At 43.1% G+C, this 19,482-nt stretch overlaps 3 protein-coding genes across 8 annotated transcripts in view; 2 read left to right on the top strand and 1 right to left on the bottom strand.

Moving 5' to 3' along the window:
- LOC109956699 (probable carboxypeptidase X1) overlaps positions 1-2,247 on the top strand; it is a 16,301-nt gene extending 14,054 nt beyond the window's left edge. Inside the window, exons 10-14 of the mRNA XM_020594027.1 lie at positions 613-810; positions 906-1,002; positions 1,231-1,370; positions 1,619-1,721; positions 1,939-2,247. Of these exons, the coding sequence (XP_020449683.1) occupies positions 613-810; positions 906-1,002; positions 1,231-1,370; positions 1,619-1,721; positions 1,939-2,240 (840 nt within the window). The 3' untranslated portion in view covers positions 2,241-2,247. The remainder of the gene's footprint in view (positions 1-612; positions 811-905; positions 1,003-1,230; positions 1,371-1,618; positions 1,722-1,938) is intronic.
- The window catches only part of elp1 (elongator acetyltransferase complex subunit 1), a 27,673-nt gene extending 11,474 nt beyond the window's left edge, over positions 1-16,199 (bottom strand). Inside the window, exons 1-37 of one of the 5 annotated variants that reach the window (XM_020594013.1) lie at positions 16,086-16,174; positions 15,305-15,507; positions 14,968-15,120; positions 14,733-14,814; positions 14,261-14,341; positions 14,051-14,136; positions 13,782-13,972; positions 13,424-13,547; positions 13,159-13,252; positions 12,103-12,333; positions 11,852-12,022; positions 11,448-11,526; positions 11,060-11,215; positions 10,835-10,941; positions 10,214-10,317; positions 9,746-9,799; positions 9,468-9,573; positions 9,209-9,324; positions 8,978-9,051; positions 8,652-8,730; positions 8,169-8,248; positions 7,947-8,084; positions 7,767-7,852; positions 7,485-7,633; positions 6,869-6,992; positions 6,469-6,566; positions 5,941-6,142; positions 5,783-5,844; positions 5,533-5,595; positions 5,277-5,337; positions 5,030-5,143; positions 4,608-4,707; positions 4,391-4,518; positions 3,906-4,057; positions 3,577-3,655; positions 2,725-2,788; positions 2,166-2,211 (exon numbers count right to left, since the gene is read on the bottom strand). In XM_020594013.1, the coding sequence (XP_020449669.1) occupies positions 2,166-2,211; positions 2,725-2,788; positions 3,577-3,655; positions 3,906-4,057; positions 4,391-4,518; positions 4,608-4,707; positions 5,030-5,143; positions 5,277-5,337; positions 5,533-5,595; positions 5,783-5,844; positions 5,941-6,142; positions 6,469-6,566; positions 6,869-6,992; positions 7,485-7,633; positions 7,767-7,852; positions 7,947-8,084; positions 8,169-8,248; positions 8,652-8,730; positions 8,978-9,051; positions 9,209-9,324; positions 9,468-9,573; positions 9,746-9,799; positions 10,214-10,317; positions 10,835-10,941; positions 11,060-11,215; positions 11,448-11,526; positions 11,852-12,022; positions 12,103-12,333; positions 13,159-13,252; positions 13,424-13,547; positions 13,782-13,972; positions 14,051-14,136; positions 14,261-14,341; positions 14,733-14,814; positions 14,968-15,120; positions 15,305-15,454 (3,984 nt within the window). In that variant the 5' untranslated portion in view covers positions 15,455-15,507; positions 16,086-16,174. Of the gene's footprint in view, positions 1-2,165; positions 2,212-2,631; positions 2,789-3,576; positions 3,656-3,905; positions 4,058-4,390; positions 4,519-4,607; positions 4,708-5,029; positions 5,144-5,276; positions 5,338-5,532; positions 5,596-5,782; positions 5,845-5,940; positions 6,143-6,468; positions 6,567-6,868; positions 6,993-7,484; positions 7,634-7,766; positions 7,853-7,946; positions 8,085-8,168; positions 8,249-8,651; positions 8,731-8,977; positions 9,052-9,208; positions 9,325-9,467; positions 9,574-9,745; positions 9,800-10,213; positions 10,318-10,834; positions 10,942-11,059; positions 11,216-11,447; positions 11,527-11,851; positions 12,023-12,102; positions 12,334-13,158; positions 13,253-13,423; positions 13,548-13,781; positions 13,973-14,050; positions 14,137-14,260; positions 14,342-14,732; positions 14,815-14,967; positions 15,121-15,304; positions 15,508-15,920; positions 15,944-16,085 lie in introns of those variants that run through there. The other 4 variants (XM_020594011.1, XM_020594010.1, XM_020594012.1 and 1 more) reach the window with 4 other exon arrangements.
- A 982-nt stretch (positions 16,200-17,181) lies between these two features.
- Positions 17,182-19,482, top strand: part of arhgef37 (Rho guanine nucleotide exchange factor (GEF) 37) — a 25,114-nt gene continuing 22,813 nt past the window's right edge. For both annotated transcript variants that reach the window (XM_020594026.1, XM_020594025.1), the window contains exon 1: positions 17,182-17,296. The gene's annotated coding sequence lies outside the window, so the exon portion shown is untranslated. The remainder of the gene's footprint in view (positions 17,297-19,482) is intronic.

Here is a 19,482-nt window from a genome sequence, read left to right as displayed (position 1 = left end):
TGCTTTAATCACATCCACAATGTTTTTATAGGTCTTATGAGGTATTCTAATTTATTGAGATAGTGAATTGGTGGGTTTTTGTTAAATGTGGGCCAAATTTAAATTAATTGTGGGCCACAATTAAAATACCCAACAGCTTAAACTACTTCGGTCTGTGTGTACTGAATTTATATAATACACGAGTTTCACTATTTGAGCTGAATTACTGAAATAAATGGACTTTTCCACAATATTCTAATTTATTGAGCTGCACCTGTACATACTGTACTACTCAGTGGTTTGGAGCACGTCACTTCACTGCAGCTTCCATCAGGGTTTGACAGTGCTGGTACAGCTGACTTATGGATGTCAAACACTTAAAGAATACCAGTTTAATCTATGTCAACATGTTGAGGTAAGCAGGTTTGACCAGTACACCAGTGGACATGCATGTGTATAGAAAGCCTGACAAACATGTCATCTTTTCAGGTTTCACTGACACTAGTTTGTAAAAAAGTGTTTTTGTGCTGCATCAGTTTTGATGAAAGTATCGCTAAATTTACAAAAGTGTAAATGTAAAAATGTGGACAGACTGAGTTGATTCTACTTCTTTTACCCAATCACAAACATTAGGTGGCATCAGAGACTCGAGCTGTCATCAGCTGGATGCACAGCATCCCCTTTGTTCTTGGTGCTAACCTCCATGGTGGAGAGCTGGTGGTCACCTACCCGTACGACATGACCCGGGACTGGGCCCCTCAAGAGCACACTCCCACTCCTGATGAGAGCTTCTTCCGCTGGTTGGCCACAGCGTACGCCAGCACCAATCAGGTTAATGCTCCTCCTACCGGCTCTGCTCTTAAAACAACCATTACTCTGAGTGAAGCATTAGATCCCTATGCACTTGACATGTTCTCTATAAGCAGGTGATGTCCAACCCAGACCGGCGGGCCTGCCACAACAAGGACTTCCTCAGATACAACAACATCATCAATGGAGCCGACTGGCACAACGTACCAGGAAGTAAGAATGTGTGTTTCATTGTGTGAAACTAACAGGAGACTTTGACAGGCTTCGTTATAAACAGAGGTAGTACAACACTACCTGATCAACCAGTGACTTCTGCACTGCAGACCAACAGAAATGAGATCAAACGTCCTTGTAGCAGTGAATATAGATGTTACTGTGGATATGCAGGATTCAGCGTAAAGTTTCTAGAAGAGTGTTTTCTGTCTTTCATCTGTCTGGCAGGTATGAACGATTTCAGCTACCTCCACACCAACTGTTTCGAGGTGACAGTGGAATTGTCCTGTGATAAATTTCCTCATGCCAGCGAGCTTCCTATCGAGTGGGAGAACAACAGAGAGTCCCTGCTGGTTTACATGGAGCAGGTCAGGCTGCTGCAGCTTCATTCTGCTAACATGATAATCATGTTTCTCTCTTCCTTTTGCCTTTCTGATACTTTTCTAATCACCTTTTTGCTCCATTAATTTTAAATGATGCTACATTTGTGACCAAAACAACAAAAGTTACAATACTATATCTCTTACTCGTTGGTTTTCACAGTGGACTGCTGTTTTATATCTACAGGCCCAACAAGACAGTGAGACATTCTTCTTTCTTTGACCTTTGTTTCTAGGTTCACCGTGGAATTAAGGGGGTGGTTCGGGACAAAGACACAGAGGCTGGTATAGCAGATGCCATCATCAAAGTCGATGACATTGATCATCATATTCGATCAGGTACAGTTTTACATGTTGCATCAGGGGTTTTTCTGTTAGTTACTCTCTATTCTGACATGACTGTTTCCTCATCAGATGAAATGCTCTGCAGCACTGAGGTTAAGTGCTTCACCATTAGTGTAATATCCCACCATCATAGGACTTTATTCAGTGACTGTGTGCTCATATTTTCAGTATTATTTTAGATGTCCATCTCCTGCTGTCACTTACTTTTCAGTGGCTGGTGGCGACTATTGGCGGCTGCTGAATCCCGGCGAGTATCGGGTGACAGCCACCGCAGAGGGTTACTTCCCCTCCTCCCGCACCTGCCAGGTCATGTACGACCACTACCCCACAATCTGTGACTTTCACCTCGCCAAGATGCCCGAACACAGGCTAAAGGAGATTTTGGCAAAGAGAGGGACACTTCCTGAAGACCTGCAGCTCAGGCTGCGCCAGCTCCGTCTACGTAAGCTGCGTGTCACCACCAAGACAATCAACCAGAGGCGTGCTGCTGCCAAAAGAGCAAAGAGGGTGTGACGATGAGAACAAAGCAGGACTTGGTTCAGTCCACTCTGGGTGAAGAAATTGAGCTGATTTTGATCAGGAGTGACGGGGGTGCAGAGGAGACCAGCTCCACTTGAACCAACCTTCGTCTTCCTACTTGTTTTCCTAGCTTCCACATTTTCTGAATTTCTATCACACTTTCACTTCGTGTCCTCCACCTCTTTTCTTAAACGGGTCAACTCTTTCAAAATAATAGTGTCATGACTACAAACCTGAGATTTGTTTGAAACAGGTACTAAAACTGGAAAGCAACATATATAAGTAAGTTATCCAGCACAATTCTGAGGTGTGGGAGAAAGAAAAGTCGTTCTAGCTTCCATTGCTCTGACAGACCTGTCATCACGTTGTTGTTTCTTAACCCCAGAGAATGAACAGGTTTGTTAGGAGGAACCATCAACAGAAACTTTATTACATAAATATCTGCAGTTAAAAAAAAAAACAAACAAGGTTTATTTACTTAAGAATAGTGAGCTTCCACTTGACACCGTTTCTCATCTTTGGTGGCGTCAGGACCTCTGCATCTGAGAAGAAAAATTGATGTTGGAAACAAACAACTGGAACAAGACACAGAGGTTGTGGCACCCGTTACAACCGGCACAGATCAGATATGCATTATAAAAGTAAAACTAGAATTATAAACGTCTACAAGAAACAGGAAACAGGCTATAGGCTACGTAATGTTGCCATGGATACAGTGTGTTATAATGTGGGTGCCATTTGTTTCGGAACACTAAGTATGCTGAATTAGTTAAGTTCACTTTTGCCATGCACTACTGGATGCACTGACAACTATTACTGAATTACTCTGATACTAAAGAATTTGGTAAAATCTGATGATTTTCAGGAAAGTTCTGCCGCGTTCCAATCCCTGCCTTATCTCATAATTAGAAGAAAAGTATCTCGTAGTTATATTTTTTGTAATTATGAGACAGTGAGTCATTATAGCGAGACAGGAACCTCAAAAATTTTTTTCTTTGGCAAGTGCAATGTGCTTCCATAGCATTCACCTGATTAGTGCTAATTATGATTTACAGTAAGATAAAATATAAACAAACAGCACCCATATTATAACACACTGTATCCATGGCAACATTACGTAGCCTATAGCCTACTTCCTGTTTCTTGTATTAGTTTATATCTGTTCACATGATGACTATTAACATTTAATGCTGTGTCATAATTACAGGGCATTAGGACTGACATACAGATGGACAGACAACCCACAGTCATGTTATCCCCAGCACAGAGGCATAATGCAGTTGTGCAAATAATGACCTGTGACTGTTTAAACAATCCAAATGCTGCTGACCTTGTGGTGAAGCTGCAGGTTTCTGCTGCTGTTGGAAAGAAGCCATGATGCTGTTTGCAGTTGAGTTTGGCCCAGTGAGCTGTGAAGCACAAAGCAAATCAAAGTTACATATTTACACCACAAATCTTGCTAAATAACATGAACCACAATGCCTTCTCCTTGTACAGCACATTATTCATCCTTAGCTAACAGAATAAAGTTGGTTTTTGCACATTTATTTTGTCCTTTGAAAGTGTAATTATGCATTTACTCATCATCACTGTCCAGACAGATCTGTCAATGCTAAACCAGTCACAGCAGAGACTGACACCTATTTACATTATAGTTACCGGGGTTTGGTTGCTTTGGAGGTTTACAGGCCACACCTCAGGTACTGCTGCCTCCATCACCCGCAGAGCATCATCATAGGCCAGCTGCAGCTTTTCTGCCTGTTTGTCAAACTGGAACAGCACCAGGGCCTTGAGCAGACTGTGCACTTCCTCTGCAGTGGCAGAGGGACACAGACCAAGTGAAACACTGTGACTTTACTGTAAATTGCTCTTAATAGGAGAATTGAAGAGTTCAGTAAAGTTTGATTTTGTGAGGGCAGGTATATAAATACAGATGGAATTCTTCACAGTAGAACTACATTTCCCATCATCCTTTGGCTGCCTCCTACTGTTTTACTGCTACAGTGTCTCTATACTCTACATAACAATGTTTCAACAAGCAGATGCCGCTTTGTTTTAGTATTTGCAGCCTGGAGGATTATTAAAGTTATTAAAACATGAAGTAAATGAAGTGATCAAGAGCCTCTGCGTGTTTGTGTGTGTACCTCTCATCTTGTCCACCGTGGTGATGATCTCACCCATAGCGTACATCAGCGCTCTGTCCTCCATCGGGCTTCCTTCCTTCAGACTGATCTTCTTCCGCTCGGCCTTCCGCCGGTTCTTTGATGACCTCCTGCAGACATCAAGGTGGACCCACAATAAGATGATTTGTCACATGGACTAGACTTTAAAATATGGAACTCTGAGCACAATTCATCTTACGAGGAGATGCGGGAGTTACTATGGGAGTATTTGGAGCCAGTCATCACACTACTGGCTTCAGAGTAAAACTCAGCATCAGGGCAGTCTGGATCATCCTCATCTGATGGAGAAGACAAGAGGGTTACAGGAAATTTAAGTTTTAATTACGATCAGTTGCTTAGAGTTACTGGTGCATGAAATGCATTTAGTCATACTATGGTGATAATAGGAGAGGAACGTACTGAACATTATGCTACAAGACTGATCTTAGAAAGCTTTTCATCTACTTCCTTAGGCCTGTGGGAGGTTAACATCTGATAGTGTACAAAAACTGTTGGGTTACGTTTGACTTCAAGAGACAGTTCTGACCTAAAATCTTTACAAGTTCAAATCAAACATGCTGGCGAACATACTGTGTCCTGTCAACTCTGACTCATCCTCACCAAGCATGTCCAGTCGGGCCTTCTGCTTCTGCTCTCGGACGACAGCCAGTCTGGCCCTGTGTCGTGCGAACGTCGCTACCTGAGCCTCCAGGAAGACGGTCTGTGTGCCGACGGCTGTGGCAGACAACAGGACCACATCACAACAAGACATCAGTTCTTTGTATGGTGGTTCTCTGTGCCTCACTGTGCAGGTAGGTTTTCACCAATTGTTCAACAACACCCTTTCAGGCGGCTGCTCCTACTGTACCTTCTGTCAGAGCAGGTTTCAGGTTGGTTTCAGTGATGTCCTGTCTGTTGTGTAGGTAAATCTGAAGAAAAATATTAGTTTAAATCTTTAACACATGCAAAGAGCTTGTAAAAGAATTTTCACTAGAGCTATGTATTTTAAAACAGCCTCAATATTTAAGTAACAAAAGGCTTTTATATGTTAGAAAAATGTAGTGACACATTAAACATTACGACCAGTGACGAGAAGAAAAAGGATAGCAGCTTTGCTCACTGACCAATCGAAGCGCCTCCTCCCAGAAAGCACCAGTGATCAGAGCCAAGATGGCTTCCTCACAGTCCTGGAGAGAGAACATTACAAACGTTCAGACCTCGGCTAGCAGCTGGAGACAGGGAGTGGTCTGTGACAGTGATCTGAAGCAGATAACTATAAAAATCACAGTTTTTTTTCATCTGTTTGATCAAAGAGCATTAGAAGATCATTAGAAGCCATTTTGTCCTGCTGTGTATTCCTTCAGAGGATCTTACTTTGGCGTACTGGTCCAGCAGCAGAGCAGCTTCTGAGTATCGTCGCTGCTCAGTCAGCTTCCCTATAAGGGAAGGAAACAACTTTAGGACACACCATGCCCCAGCAGCTGCCTGTCTCACTGCGTACCTGTGTTCCGTCTACCTGTAGTGATGCTTACCTGCCAGGTCTCTGGCCAGTAGAGCCAAATGGTCAGGTGGTAGTGGGATCTGCTGCGCCACACAGATTGCGTTTCTCCAACTGGAGCTACTGGCGAACGCCTGCAAGGCGCTGATTGGCTCTCCACATCGCCACAGCAGTAGGCCGGCCTGCTCCGCCTGCTGCTGCTGTATTAGGTGCTCAGCATAGGCGCAGCTCAGAGCCTGGAGGTCAAAGTTCAGACTTTAGGAGGAAGGAAGTCAGATTTGATGTACAGCTTACTGTGAAAATGTTAGTGTGTGTGAAAAAGCACATGTTCTGTGTTTCTGTGGTCTCGTGGTCAGGAGTTTTCTTGTAACCTTCTCTAATTACTCACATTGTTTCAGCACTAGACTGTGACGCAACCTACAGTACAGAGCCACTGCAGCAAAAGACCAATCCATCAGACAGACAGTCAGATAAGCACTTTGCCCCAGTGCTACACACTACAAAGCCGAAGCTCGACTAAATGATGAATGAAAACAGTCCTGATGGGTGTGTGGGTGTGTACCTTGTACTCAGCGCTGTTTGCCGTGTACAGATGCAGAGCTTCACTGTAGAGATTTTGCTCCTTCACCAGCTTCAGAGCTTCAGGGAAATGTTCTTTTCCTGGACACAAAATGCAACAAGATCATGTCACACTCACCTTTTATTTGTGGGCCAAGTCTGAGTTTGTAATTATTCAGTATTTTTTAACATTAAGTTAACTGCCGTTAAGCTTCTTGCTGTTTAGGCACCGGTAGTGGCTATTTCAGTGTAGTAATCTTGAGAATTCTGGGACTTCCATTGTGTAAAGTTTCTATGTTCCACAAAGGGGATTTGTGATTCTTGTAAATGCAAAATCTCACATGCAGCAGGTGGCTTCTAGACAGACAGACAGCAGTAAAAAGCTGACAGACAGTGTGACTGACCACACTTGCTGAGGTGATGCAGGGCCTTCCTGTAGCGTTTCAGGTGTTTGTCGATGGTGTAGTGTTGGTAGTTTGGCTCCAGGCTCTTCAGCATTTTTAAGAAGGGCAGGTACTCTTTGGGGTCCTGCAGACATTCATGAACATTAGCCAAGTGCATGATGTCTAATTCAACTACCAGTTATTAATCAGGACACTGATTAATGGTAGTAATTTGTTGTACCTGTCCTCTTGTTATATTGTTTCTGTGGTGGATGGATTCTTGTGCACAAACCGTCCTTTTCTCTGCTTTCATGACTTGGTTTTCCAGAAACACAGTAGTGATGCAAACAGAAAACCCTCCAAACTTTGCTTTCTCTCCTGTGATGATCTAATTAAATGCCCCTTGTTTCATTTTTACCCCAATCGATCTGCATATCGTTTTCCTTTTAACTTATTACTATAATAAAGAGGTCAATAATATCACAGGCGGTTTGCAAAGAGAAATATGTTGATGGTAAAATATCTCCAATAGTGTAACTGTCCATGTCTAATATACAGTAAAGTATCATAGAACTAGGGGCTTCTCTTTATATTTGTACTGTGTGGCACTTTGAAATGCTCCTTTGTTGGCTCGTACCTTCTGGGATTTCTCAGCTACCATGAGCACGAGGTCAAAGTCGTACGTCCCCAGAGAGTGTTCGTACAGGTCGTTGACATTGACGAGGAAGAGGAGGTACTTCAGTGCCTCTTCAGCGCTCACAGCACCGGGAGCTGTGGGAGGGCTCTCTAAACAAATGCCATGAAACACACAGGAATGGAATAACAGAGCATAACAAAGTAAGTCCTGCTCAGAAGAGCTGCTCTTCTGTTTTGTTGTATAACAAACTGCAGGTCATTAGTGCGTTTGAGGTGTGCTCACCTCGGAGTTCATGGACTTTCTGCAGAGCGATGTCAAGTTCAGGAACGGTCTTCTTCACATGAGCCGTCAGAATGGACAGACAGAACCTGGACAGATGACAGCACGGTGTTCCTACACATTACTACTACTGTTAAATTCACTTCACATTCAGAACCTAATGACTGCTGCAGTATCACTGACTTGTTTGGATCCATTGACTCCATAGCACTCCGTAAGGCATCGCACACCACATCCACCTTCTTCTGGGCAGAGACAGGCAGCGGTTGGACAAGGCTGCTCTGAGGATGGGGGTACATGCTGCTAGTTGTATCTTCTTCCCTGGATACCACACAGAAATCACACATCGAGAGCTGTGCTTGTTTTCTTCTTCTCACTGCACTCTTGCAGCTCTGACAATCTTACCTGAGCTCAGTGAGGAAGAGGTTGATGTAGTTGATGGAGTTGAGTTGTGTGATGAAGGTCTTTATGTTCTCCAGGAAAACCTGCAGAAGGATCATCTTTTATTGACACACAGCCTTGTTTAAGGTTACAATGGACTGTAGTCTGAGTGAATCAGACTGAAACTGATAAATAATGTAAATGTCACTGATTTGTGTGTCCTGGTTTCCAAATGTCAGATGTCTCATTTTGGAATCATTTGCTTGTTTAGCATTATTTATGCCGCCTGTGCCAGTTTGCTTCATCTTGTCTTGCAAAGGAAAACGCTTATAACTTTTCAAAGGTTTCTTCTAAAAGTTATGTCCAATTATGATGAATTACTTTTACTTTATAAATCATTGTTCCCCTATTAACTAAACTGTAAACAAGAAGAATTTTAAACCTTTTAATTGGTCACTTTGGACAAAATGTGATGGCACAAACATACATGTTATTTTGGGTACGTACCTTTGGATTGTGGTCATAAATGAGGTTGAGATTGATCCTCAGTTTCCTCATACACTCAAAGGCTTCTCTGAAGCGCAGACTGAGTAAAACAGACAGATGCACTATGATGCACTTTTCTCATTTTTTGTCCATTTTCTGATTTAAATTTTTCTGCTAAGCAAAACAGACTTCTGACTGAAGTATCAGGATACAAAAGGTGGAATTCATATATAAACTTAAAAAGACTGTGTTTGTGTATTAAACAAAGATCAGTGTTGCTGTGGGGAGAATGACCATCACTACTATTTTGGCTTATATATCTTGTAAAAGTCAAAGATCAAACTCACTCGTCCAACCACTGCCTGAGCTGAGCCAGCACCAACGCTCGATGATGCACAGTCTCCAGGTTCCCACGAGGCATCTGGAGACACACAGAAATAAATATGTCATCTGGATCCTGAATTTGCTTGAAGATACCCACATTCATAGATGATTTAAAGTGCAGGTCTTCTTGTGTGGGTTGTTTTGTTTACACAAGAATCAGTGGAAGGCAGCAGATGTCTGCGTGCTACACTGACCTGTAGAATCACTCTGGTATCTTGAGGCACCACAGTAACGATCTGGGATCCTCTCTCCACCCGGCGCAGCGTCTCATCATTCTGACCTCCATCTGAGGCCAAGGCCACCTGCAGCCCTGCGGGGTCAAAGGTCAGATGTCTCAGTTATTACATAATATATGCTAGTGGCAACACCAACCTCACAACTTAGTTTATGAGGACAGAAAGACAGAGCAAAACTGAATGCTGCTATGTACAGATGTGTGCATCTCCGTCCTACCTTTGACAGTGAGCGAGCTCAGGTGGAGGCAGCGGCAGGTGTGGGAGAGTGTGGTGATGAGAAGGAAGTCATTACAAACGGCAAAGGAGGAAACATTTGAGGCAAGCTGAAGAGGAAACGAACACGAGTAAAGAAGAGCGTTTGCTACATTTCCACAGTAGGTCCACATACCCCTCCACCATCTGCTTTCACCAGAGCCATTCCAAAGTTACATTAGAGCGTCAAATGACATGGACATTTTACAAAAGCAGCGTGGTGCTATATTTGTGCTCTTTTACCTCCGTGTCTCCAGCATACAGGTGAGATCTGTCAGTCAGGCCCAAGAGATGTTCCTGCAGACATAAAGGGACACATGCATTTTAACCTTAGACAGGGACACATAATTAATGTAACAGCAAATCAAAATCAACACAGGTCATTGCATTACCCTAGTTTCATAAACATATCATCCCATGTACTAGGTATCTACTCATGCATGTTGCTACTTGTACTGTCATGTAATTGTTGCCTTTAAGTAATATTTCTTGCCTTATTTGCATTCAAATGTTTTCTCTCTGTGTGGTGATAAGGGGTGTGCAATCAACAGTGATAGGGGAACGCATTTTACAGGACAAATAATGCAAGAGGTGTTGAGGGCTCTCAACAGTGTGCATTTTGTATGTATTTTAATGTTTTATCCATCTGTGTGCATCGTGTTAATATTTGGTTTGCTGCTTTCTGAATAAATGATTTTAACATGTGTCTACCTCTCTACTGATGCTGCAGAGGGCCATGTGAACACAGGGAACAGGGAAGTTGATGCTACATCCACTGGAGTCACGCCAGGTCTCCACTGATGGCTCAGGACAATCTACACAGAAAAGTATTTATGTCAACTAATGTGGTTTACAAACAGTAACATTCTGCTCAGTTATGAAAACATCAATATAGGTGCAGAAATTTTAAACTGAGACAATGTCACACAGGGTTCAGTCATAGTTTAAATTATTTCATTATTATTTTTATTGCCAGTTATTAAACCACTTTTGTAGAGCGCAACTCTATCAGGCAGACTTTCTGTTAAGCAGTGTGTTTCCATCCATTATCTATACTGCTTAACCTGAGCAGTGTCACAGGGGGAGGAAGCCGGAGTACCTGGAGAGAGCCCACACAGGCACAGGGAGAACATGCTCCATGCAGAAAAGCCCTGGGGCTCGAACCCGGAACCTTCTTGCTGTGAGGCAGCAGCGCTAATCACTGCTCCACCATGCTGCCCCCAGTGTGCTTTTGAATGAATAAACTAGAAAATACTACATTTTGAGTTGATAATTTCCCAAAAAACCAGAACCATCTTAACCAGAAGCAAAAGAACAGTGGTGGTGACTGACCCCAGAGCAGCTTCCTAATCTGCCCATCTTCCAGTTGCAGGGCCACAGTGCTGGTCTGCGAGCATTGAACCATGCTGACCACAACACCGTCCACTTCCATCTCAGCCCTGAAGCATTAAAACAGCAAAAAACTAAATGAATTTAAATGATTTTGGTGTCATTCCATTCATGCACAAGCTTTACTGCACAGAGATCCAGCTAAAGGAGAAGGCTCAGGCTGCCGACCTGACAGTGAGCATGTCACTGGCGTCCTGAGCAGGCCGGAGCATCAGCAGGGTGGAGGAGTTTGGCAGCAGACCGGAGCCCACACCCACAAACAGATCATCCTCCAGCCACAGCAGCTGCCGTAGGGCCAGAGGATCATCCTGAACAGCTGCAACTCTGGGACCATGGGATGAACAGGAAGGAGAACGAGTCGGGGAGAAGTGGTTAGAAAACAAGTAAGCCGTGAAAAAAGCAGCACTTGACAGGTGAACAGAGACTTTGGCAAATATTTTTTAAATCACTAAAGCAACCATGAGTCAGAGTGAACAGGTGACGTTCAGGCAGGCAGCTAGCTGCAGACTACGAGGGTCAGAAACAGCATCACGTTGTTGCAGGTTGTTGTTTTTACCTGAAGGTTTTCTGGAGAACCAGGGGAGGAGACATAATCCTGAATCCATCTGCTGTTTTCTCAGCCCGCTCTCCAGCATCTGGATCAACAGGAAATGTGACCATTACAAACAGGCGCGCACACACATGATGAAACGGTGAAGTGTGAGCACCAGCCCAGACTTCAGTTTGTTCTGATCAGGTACAGCTTCTGCCTCTTTCTACCCACTGATGGTGTTTTCTGGAGTTAGTTTGGATTTTGTTCTCCAGTTCATCTGAGGTGACTGAGTGTAGAAACAATTCTCAGGTTTTAACCAGTATCAGGCAAAAGATGGGTTAGGTTTGGGCTCAACATGCTGGATAACAGTTCAGTTGACTATTAAAATATTCAGGAACCAACCTGTAGATGGACAGTGGACAACCAACCTTGGCTGTAGACTGAGATCTGTCCGTCAGCAGTGAGCGCTGCCAGCTGAGTGGTCCGCTGAGGTCGGCAGAGGAAGGTCACCTGGTTGACTGGTGACTTCAGCTGAAGCTCGAACGAACACATGGGAGGAGGAACCACACACTGCCTGAAGGTCGTCACCAGGATTTTATCTGACAGGTATTAGACAAATATTAGCATTGTCCTGTAGTCATTCTTCGCTTTCACCTTCTCTCGTTCCATTGGTGCTCACCTCCATCAATCACAGCCACGCTGGCGTTGTCAGAGTCATCCAGCCCGGGGCTCCGCTCTGTTGTCCACCCCCAGTCGTAGGTGAGGCTGGTCCAGGATCTGGTCACCACGTGGAGCCGTAGAGGGCACTCTGGGTCCCAGCAGACACAGACCGGAGCCTTCTGAGGGTCTTGGCCATAGTCCAGACTCTGCTTCAGATACCAGTGGTAGTTCCTCACCGTCCACAGCTGGACTGCAGAGGAGCACAAACACATTCAAGGTGAACAAAAGCCACAATACAACTCAAGAAGTCTTGACTTCAAAATTCCACTTAACATATTTGCTATTAAATGTACTTCAGGAACAAACAAAAGTAAATTTGAAGTTTTGTAAGCCCATTGGATGTGTAATCATTTGAGCCAGTTTAAGCTCTTCATGAGTCCTGAGCTCTTTATGAGAATCTCTACTGCAATCACTTGCTTCTTTGCACAGTCCATGAAGTCTAGTCTACTGTCTGTGTAAGAGTGTGGTGCATGCACATGCTCATGTCCTGTGGGGGCCCATGAAACCCGTGGCTATGGTTATGGTCAGACGGCTGTTTAGACAGACTTGGACAACAACTGCCACACCATGTCTACACCAGTAGTGTCTCAGCCAAGGTTTTGAAACGTGTGTAACTGCTGCAATCCTACTTTAATCAATGTAGCTGAGTACTCGGCCCATTTTTTGGCTCGTGTATCATCTGCACTTTACACATGTAACTGTGAGCTAAAGCGGATTTTTACACTTTGCTCAAAAAGCCAATCAGAAGCAGAGCAGGGCCGGGACTTCACAGAATACGTGTGTGTGTGTGTGTGTGTGTGTGTGTGTGTCAAACTGACACACAAGCAGGGCGCCCACAGCAGAGACTCTCAGGATGCTGTCTAATTACATGACTATTTTGCTACAAACATTTACCCCCCAGTGTGGGGGGAAGTCTTCTGAGGTTTACTCACCAAATGGAAAATCTACCAGCATTTAGCGGCTGGCAGGTGTTAGCTTCAGACTCTGACAGGGAGTGAAATGTTGCTTCACTTACTGTACGTGTTGACCTGTCCATCCTCCCCAGGAGTCATGTCCTCCAACCAAACGGCTAAAACAGTGGAGTCACTGTTCCACAGCAGGTCTTTTACCTGAAACACACACATTAATCAGTCTATGACTATAAAAACAGTCTTCTGGATCATCTTCTGTATGCTTGATCACTGCCATTCTAACAGTTCTGGAAAATACTTTCATCACTTCTGAAAAAAGAAAAAACATCTGCAATTGAAATGTGCGTCTAAACTTTTATGCGAACATGCCTTTGCCTGATCTTTGCTGAACGGCAGGGTGAAGTCTCCATGCAGAAGTCCATTCTTCTCCATAAACACCACACTGTGTTTGTTGGGATGACGCTGAGTGCTCGCTATCAGGCTGCCTGAGGGTCTGAAACACCAGGAGAGGATTCAATATGGAGTCACACTTTTATTCTTGTAAAACTAAATCTACAACAGCCAAGAGTTACTTATGTTTTATTCATAATTATTATTTATCCAGGTATGACACAAATATTTCTCATGTTCAAACACGTCTTCACAGAGAAATCATAAAATGTGCAGAAGCTGGAGTTAACCAAAGCAGTCTGACTAAAAGAAAATTGTCCTTTAACAGCACTCTTACTTCCAGCAGAGTGCCTGCTCCAGGCCGCTGATGGGCTCACTGGTGGCCTGCAGGACGCCCTCTCTGTTCCACACCCGGACCGTCCTGGCTCCAGTCTGAGGGCAGACGGCACTGACGGCGAACAGCTGACCATCACCTCGCCACGTCACCCGCGGCCTGCGGTCATCCCACGCAGCAGCTGGTTGCACCTCCTGTGAGTGTGTTTACATTATTCAGAAAGAATGTTTTCATTTTCACAAGCTGAGATGTTTCTGTGATTGAACACAAACCTGGATCTTCCTCTGTGCTGCCTGTTTCCCCTCTGAGCCATGGAACTGAGTTTCCTTCTTCCCCCAACCTACTGTGATGAACTTCCCTGCAACAGAAAGATACTAGTAGCATTCAACCAAAAAAAACAATACTTTAATTTAATGAATCATCTTGTGGCCCTCAGGCTGGAACCTGCTAATCCATGCAGAGTTCGTCGGGAGCCACCTCACCTTCACCGAAGTCATCCTGGTGGATGCTGACTTCAGTGATCGGCTCAAAGTCTTTGGTCATCATGATGATTGTTTCCTGACCTGTGCACACAAATTAATAATGACTTATTCATTTCTAACACTAATTGGTATGTTTTTGAATTGGCAAACTAAGCACTGTAACTAAGGATATATACTGTATCTACATTATGTCTCAACCATACGCATCTTATAAGAAAAACTCAAACTATTGCTCATCTCTGACAAGTTCTCTGTGACCAGTAACTGCCTCAGCTTTATGATAACTTTATAATAACCCACCCCACTTAGACCAGTACAGGCCTTCAGCCAAGTGGTGAAACAATACTACGTATTAAAGTTAAAAGATTTTTGTCTTTACTTCTGTCTGCAGTGATTCAAAGCTAGTGATAAAAAAGACAACACATTTTGACAATTTACAGCACGTTTTTGGCTTTTAGCGCAGCACACCCACCAGTAGTGAGAATGACGAGCTCTTCATCAGGACTCCAGCTCATCGAGGTCAGACCACTGTCCACACTGCCGACACACTCCAGCTGTGGAACATAAACACACCCATGCCTCACTGGCATGACTTTCATGTCTATAATCCTACACTTCTAACCTTAAAATGAAGCCAAAGCTCAACTGTCAGACAGCGCTTTGAAGAAAACAAAATCCTAAACTTCCAACTTGTCTGTGCTGCAGACCTGGTAGGTGTTGAGGTTGAAGAGGACGACATCACCACCAGCTGTAGCCAAACATGCTGACTGCAGTTCAGCCAGGTCTTGCAGTCCCACAACCACACCACTGCCATCCTCTGGGAGGAAACCATCAGCAGTCAGTGAAGCCTCGCTTACAACCTGCAGAGCAATCAGTCAGTTATGTTGAAATGTCTCTAAACACAGCACTGTACTCAGCAACAGAAAGCAGAATACAAGGCGTAAAAACAGCTTGTGTGCTGTCCAGCTGGAACAAAACTAGCACAATTTGGATTTCTCTTCAAGCTGTGCTACTGATGAACTAAGAAATATTGGTTGAGCTCACCTGGCCAGTTCGGGGGTCAAACTCTGTGATGGCGAACTGAGATGAAACCAGCAGCGAGCCAGTGTCGGCCCGCACAGAGAGGCACTGCGCGGAGCCTGGACCCTGCAGCTCTGAGCTCCGCAGGCTCTTCAGCAGCTTCAGGTTCCTCATTTGAGCTCAGGACAGACCCACTGAACCCGAGCCTGGACCTAAAGACTGCAAAACTGAAACGGCACAAATGAAAAAGTTTCGGTACTGAAACCACTGACAGGTACATATGGGTAATTTATTTTAAGATACCAGGAATCTTTCTGGGATCTTGGTTACTGTAATCTGGCGAAATAGATGAAGCCTTGTCTTACATTAACATTAGTGAGACTGAGGTGTCACACTAAAAAGTTAGATGCCTCGCAAAGTACTGAATGTTCATTTAAATGCTAACACAACTGCTACGTTAGATTAGTAAGTTATTAACTGCTTTACCTAATCTTGTTCCAATGTTTCAGACATGCCATTAACAACAAAAATCAACCAGCACAAAGCACAGACAGGTTACATTTATCGACGATAACAGTGTAAAAAATTAAAGGTACTTTCACACAGTAAAATACAGGTTTGTTACAGAAGTTAAGTTCACCAATGACAATTTCTTTAAAAGTCTGCAGGGTGTCCGAGAATGGAACTGATGCGCTAGCGTACCACGAAATTAACGTTGTAACAGGCGACATGTTTTTAGCTACGACTAAACAGACTATGACAGCTAGGAAACTTATTAATATTACTAGAGAACACTAAAACCCACCGCGAAGAAAGAGCTTAAAAAACGTTAAAATGTCCAGCATCAACAACAGACATGTGTCTCTGTCAGACTCATAACCCTTCACCTCTGAAGCATTTCGGCTTCGCAGCGGTGTCGCCCTCTAGTGGTCGGAGTAAAATACATCCATGGAAAGAAATGGACCAAGGTTAATCTCACTAATCTAGAGAAAATTAGTCAAATAATTTTGAAAACTGCTTGTACATTGCGTATTTGATCATATTTTATTTACTGGAACTAGTTCTTCATTTCGGTTGTCATATATTTGTCTATGTCACAATTTTTCCTACATGGTTGTTGTTAATAAAGGGAAAAACGTAAATGGAACCTGACTTCCCAAATATCTATAACATTTATTTATCTATCCCTTGTTACCAGCATCCATGCATATATATTTCTATTTATCTCCATCCTGTTCTTATCTTTCTCTTAGGCCTGTATTATGTGCTGCTAAAATATTAAAATGTTTCTACTGGTGATGCAATTTTTCTCTAAACACAGTGTAGCCCACTATATACAAGTACAGTAAAGTGTATTCAAACTCTTACATAAGTAAAAGTATAAAAATATTGCTTAAGCACCAAAAGTAATAGTGCTATTTGTACAAAATTGGCACTATTTAGACTATTATATTTATTTCATACACATTAGTTTGTTATTTTTACAGATGCATTTATGTGTGAGCAACATATAATTTTATCATTGAACTATTTTTGACAACTTAATCTACTGTGGTGTAATTTAATCTACAGCAATACATCATTTTGTATAAGCTTGATATGTTTCAAATAAAGAACTTTTATCTTAAAAGTTAATCATAACTAAAATTTCTAAATGGGGACTAGGCACCTTCCCCTCCGAAATCATATACAAATATTCAAAACAAAATTGTAGTATAATCAGGGTATGATAAATGTAGGCCGCTCAGTTACTTTCCACCATATTCTTTTCAATGTGTTTGTTAAATTGTTTAGCCTTTCGAGTTTTAATCTGAAAACAATGACGTGTAGCATGGATGTTGTTGACCACCTTTTATTTTGTAGAGTTGAAACCGGACGTCATGTTCGTTTATTGTTGTCGCGAGATTTACAGGCTGCTGAGCGACAACAGGTGAACGTGAGTTCAAGTAAGAAACGCAAAGGGTTGAGGACGTTGGTGCCGAATTAAATACGTGATGAGAGGAACGTAACACCAAGGTAATGTTTTACATTTCCTTGTCATTCTCTGCCTTTTCTATCCAAACACAAGGCAACAGACTCACCGCAGACTTCCCCATCCTTGAACCAAACGAGGGTTTCGCATTTCTTATCTCGCTCTGCGGTCGTTTGCTAACAACAATCTGTCGGTGCAGGATTCTCGACAGACATGTTTACAAAGCTGAAAGCGTGAGTGAAGACAATGCTTGAAATCAAAGTATCGTCTTGACTGTTTTCCACCCGCGTCTCTTCCCGTTCACAAATTAAAACGGGCAGATGCTGCTTTGTTGTTGTTTATTACACCATATGATACAGGTAATTTTCCAACTCGGGCTCTGTTCTGTGCATAAGCCTCCACAGGCATGTATTTGAAATTTAAAATATATATTTTTATGTATATTGTGAAATTTGTATGCCTTAATGTCTGTGCAATATGTGTGTGATATATTGTGTTGTGGAGCCACTAAATGAACGTACAGCTGTCCAGATGTTCTTGTCCGATTTAAAATAAAGAGGGAAGACAGGAAGGCGAACTGTAAAGCCTTGTAACACAAATCAAAATAACCAGACAGACAAATGGAAAGTATAAAATGATGCTAGGTCCCTTCTGTGGTAATTAGGCTGTGGTTCCTTCACATCCAAAGCAGCCAGTTGAGGTGGTTCAAGCATCTGATTAGGATGCCTCCCAGACACCTTTTATTGGAGGTTCTACAGGCACAGTTACAGTCAGGCCCATAAATAATGGGACATCGACACAATTCTAACATTTTTGGCTCTATACACCACCACAATGGATTTGAAATGAAACGAACAAGATGTGCTTTAACTGCAGACTGTCAGCTTTAATTTGAGGGTATTTACATCCAAATCAGGTGAACGGTGTAGGAATTACAACAGTTTGCATATGTGCCTCCCACTTGTTAAGGGACCAATAGTAATGGGACAGAATAATAATCATAAATCAAACTTTCACTTTTTAATACTTGGTTGCAAATCCTTTGCAGTCAATTACAGCCTGAAGTCTGGAACGCATAGACATCACCAGACGCTGGGTTTCATCCCTGGTGATGCTCTGCCAGGCCTCTACTGCAACTGTCTTCAGTTCCTGCTTGTTCTTGGGGCATTTTCCCTTCAGTTTTGTCTTCAAGTGAAATGCATGTTCAATCGAATTCAGGTCAGGTGATTGACTTGGCCATTGCATAACATTCCACTTCTTTCCCTTAAAAAACTCTTTGGTTACTTTTGCAGTATGCTTTGGGTCATTGTCCATCTGCACTGTGAAGCGCCGTCCAATGAGTTCTGAAGCATTTGGCTGAATATGAGCAGATAATATTGCCCGAAACACTTCAGAATTCATCCTGCTGCTTTTGTCAGCAGTCACATCATCAATAAATACAAGAGAACCAGTTCCATTGGCAGCCATACATGCCCACGCCATGACACTACCACCACCATGCTTCACTGATGACGTGGTATGCTTAGGATCATGAGCAGTTCCTTTCCTTCTCCATACTCTTCTCTTCCCATCACTCTGGTACAAGTTGATTTTGGTCTGAACTGTCCATAGGATTCCAGAACTGTGAAGGCTTTGTTAGATGTCGTTTGGCAAACTCTAATCTGGCCTTCCTGTTTTTGGGGCTCACCAATGGTTTACATCTTGTGGTGAACCCTCTGTATTCACTCTGGTGAAGTCTTCTCTTGATTGTTGACTTTGACACACATACACCTACCTCCTGGAGAGTGTTCTTGATCTGGCCAACTGTTGTGAAGGGTGTTTTCTTCACCAGGGAAAGAATTCTTCGGTCATCCACCACAGTTGTTTTCCGTGGTCTTCCGGGTCTTTTGGTGTTGCTGAGCTCACCGGTGCGTTCCTTCTTTTTAAGAATGTTCCAAACAGTTGTTTTGGCCACGCCTAATGTTTTTGCTATCTCTCTGATGGGTTTGTTTTGTTTTTTCAGCCTAATGATGGCTTGCTTCACTGATAGTGACAGCTCTTTGGATCTCATCTTGAGAGTTGACAGCAACAGATTCCAAATGCAAATAGCACACTTGAAATGAACTCTGGACCTTTATCTGCTCATTGTAATTGGGATGAGGGAATAACACACACCTGGCTGAGAAGCCAATTGTCCCATTACTTTTGGTCCCTTAACAAGTGGGAGGCACATATGCAAACTGTTGTAATT

Source organism: Monopterus albus, unplaced genomic scaffold, assembly GCF_001952655.1.
Source record: "Monopterus albus unplaced genomic scaffold, M_albus_1.0 scaffold21.1, whole genome shotgun sequence".
NCBI lineage: Eukaryota > Metazoa > Chordata > Actinopteri > Synbranchiformes > Synbranchidae > Monopterus > Monopterus albus.
Note: the sequence above shows the minus strand (reverse complement) of the source record. Positions and strands in the feature narration are given on the sequence as shown.